This window comes from Sphaeroforma arctica (assembly GCF_001186125.1).
Source record: "Sphaeroforma arctica JP610 unplaced genomic scaffold supercont1.4875, whole genome shotgun sequence".
Classification (NCBI taxonomy): Eukaryota; class Ichthyosporea; order Ichthyophonida; genus Sphaeroforma; species Sphaeroforma arctica.
This window is the reverse complement of record NW_014035683.1, coordinates 278-2223: the sequence shown is the minus strand read 5'-3', so window position 1 is coordinate 2223 and position 1946 is coordinate 278. Positions and strand designations below refer to the sequence as shown.

At 40.2% G+C, this 1946-nt stretch overlaps 1 protein-coding gene and 1 non-coding gene across 2 annotated transcripts; both read left to right on the top strand.

Moving 5' to 3' along the window:
- The first annotated feature begins 489 nt into the window (after positions 1–489).
- Positions 490–561, top strand: SARC_30296. Its single transcript has one exon. It is a non-coding gene; the product is annotated as a tRNA-Glu (tRNA).
- A 140-nt stretch (positions 562–701) lies between these two features.
- SARC_14628 (hypothetical protein) lies at positions 702–1409 on the top strand (the record flags this gene model as incomplete). Its single annotated transcript, XM_014291240.1, has 1 exon — positions 702–1409. A coding segment is annotated over exon 1 (369 nt), but the record flags the coding sequence as incomplete, so codon positions are not given.
- Positions 1410–1946: the final 537 nt, after the last annotated feature.

The window sequence follows — 1946 nt, the reverse complement described above, 5'->3', positions numbered from 1 at the left end:
ATAAAAAATACCTAAAACTCTTCATTTTTCGTATCGGTGGGATACTACGCGGGTGTAATCATTGAAAGCGGATGCACAACTGATATCAGCCCTATGTACATTTTGATAGGGAACGGCCCGCTTACAATTCGCTGTACCGTGTTCTTTGGTCCGGCTAAAGTAAATGAACTACCCGTGATTACTAGTTTTACCATCAAATTAACTTCAATGATATAAAATTAGATTGGAAATTGTCAATGTACAGGGTTACTTGCCTCCCATTTCTAAACGGCATCGAATACACACTTATTCATTTACAGGTTATTCTAAATTTGAGCGTGAGAATTATTGCTATGTCTATAAAGACAGGGATATAAGGTAACCTAACCGTCAATATATTAAACTATGCTGGGAAACAAATGTGCTAAATGAGCATCTAACTACTCAGGCCACGAGCACTGTATACTAATAAAAATATAGATCATATTAATTTTAAGCTCAAATAATTTATACCCATTCGTCTATCGGCTAGGATATAAGCTTCTCACGCTTGAGGGCGGGGTTCGATTCCCCGATGGGTAATTATTTTGTTGGTACACTATTGAGATATTTCATTTTCATTGGTCAGAATCGTTGGTCGCCAATTCCGTATTCAGATGTATTTTACTCTATATTCGCGTGAAATCGTGACTCACACACACAAAATAATAATAAAAAAGAACCGCCTCTCGTCTCGCCTCTCGAATCTCTCGGGAAAAGTAGTACAAAATTAAAAATGCAAAGTTCAGCAGCCAAGAGCGAGCCAACGACAGTAACCGGCAGCTGAATACAGGGCACGGTTACTCAGACATACGGTAGCCACTCTTACCGCTCTTATTAGCCACTCTTATTCCACTATGCACTACTAGTAACACAAGCTTAAGATGTTGCGTAAATATGTCAAGGTTTAAGTAGGTCCACAAATATTGAGTGTGTGATGCCACTATCACCCGGAACCACTCCAAAACTATCATATTGACACCGTGCAATTCGACACTGGGATACCACTCTCATATAGCAACATGGCGGACGAAAACGATAGGCAAAGCCGTCAGCATGGCGCTATATCCCTAGCTACTACCCGTCACATTGTACCAAATCTTAGGGAACATGAAAACTACTGCTCTACTGAGCGTAAAACCACCGAAACAGTGTCGTCTACGAACACATATGACAATCACGTAGAGGTCGGTGAGCAAGGAATTCTTACACCTGAGCGTATTGCTAGTGATTCAAATCATCATACTGTGCGGTTGCATATGAGTAGACAGAATTCGAGTTCGTCACGTCTCACACGACCCTGTTTACCGAGGTGGCTGCCTTTGCGGTGGCGAGTAGCCTTCACGATTCTCGGTGGCATAGCAGCGACCTATTTATTCGGTGAGTGTACTTCTATTGCGCTTTCCTTATGATAATATATCGACCAGATGGTTGAATGGGTTTGCCATTACCCCTATTAGTGTGTAACTAATCTTGGCGATGTCTTCAGTAGTGTCTTGCATGTGGTTCAATATCCATATTCTAGCAAACAGTGTTTCTAGTGACGAGAACTAGTGCTTGTATGCCGGTTGAGTACACTTCCATATATACAATAACGTATAAGTTCTTTGTCTTTTACATATCGATGTTGTTACACGTGTAAAGTAACAATACTTATATAAAATAATAATATATACATGTTCATATCAGCATGTTTGAATGTATTCCGTGACCTCAACACCCATCGACTACTCTTTATATGTTTGATTAAGTTCCGTGTGTATATGTTTGAATAAGGCTCGTAGGTATGCATATATATATAGAGTATATATACACATTGACTTATATGTTGACATATATTTATATATATATATGCGTATACACACACACAGGCACGCACACACGCACACACGCACGCACGCACGCACACACGCACACACGCACGCACA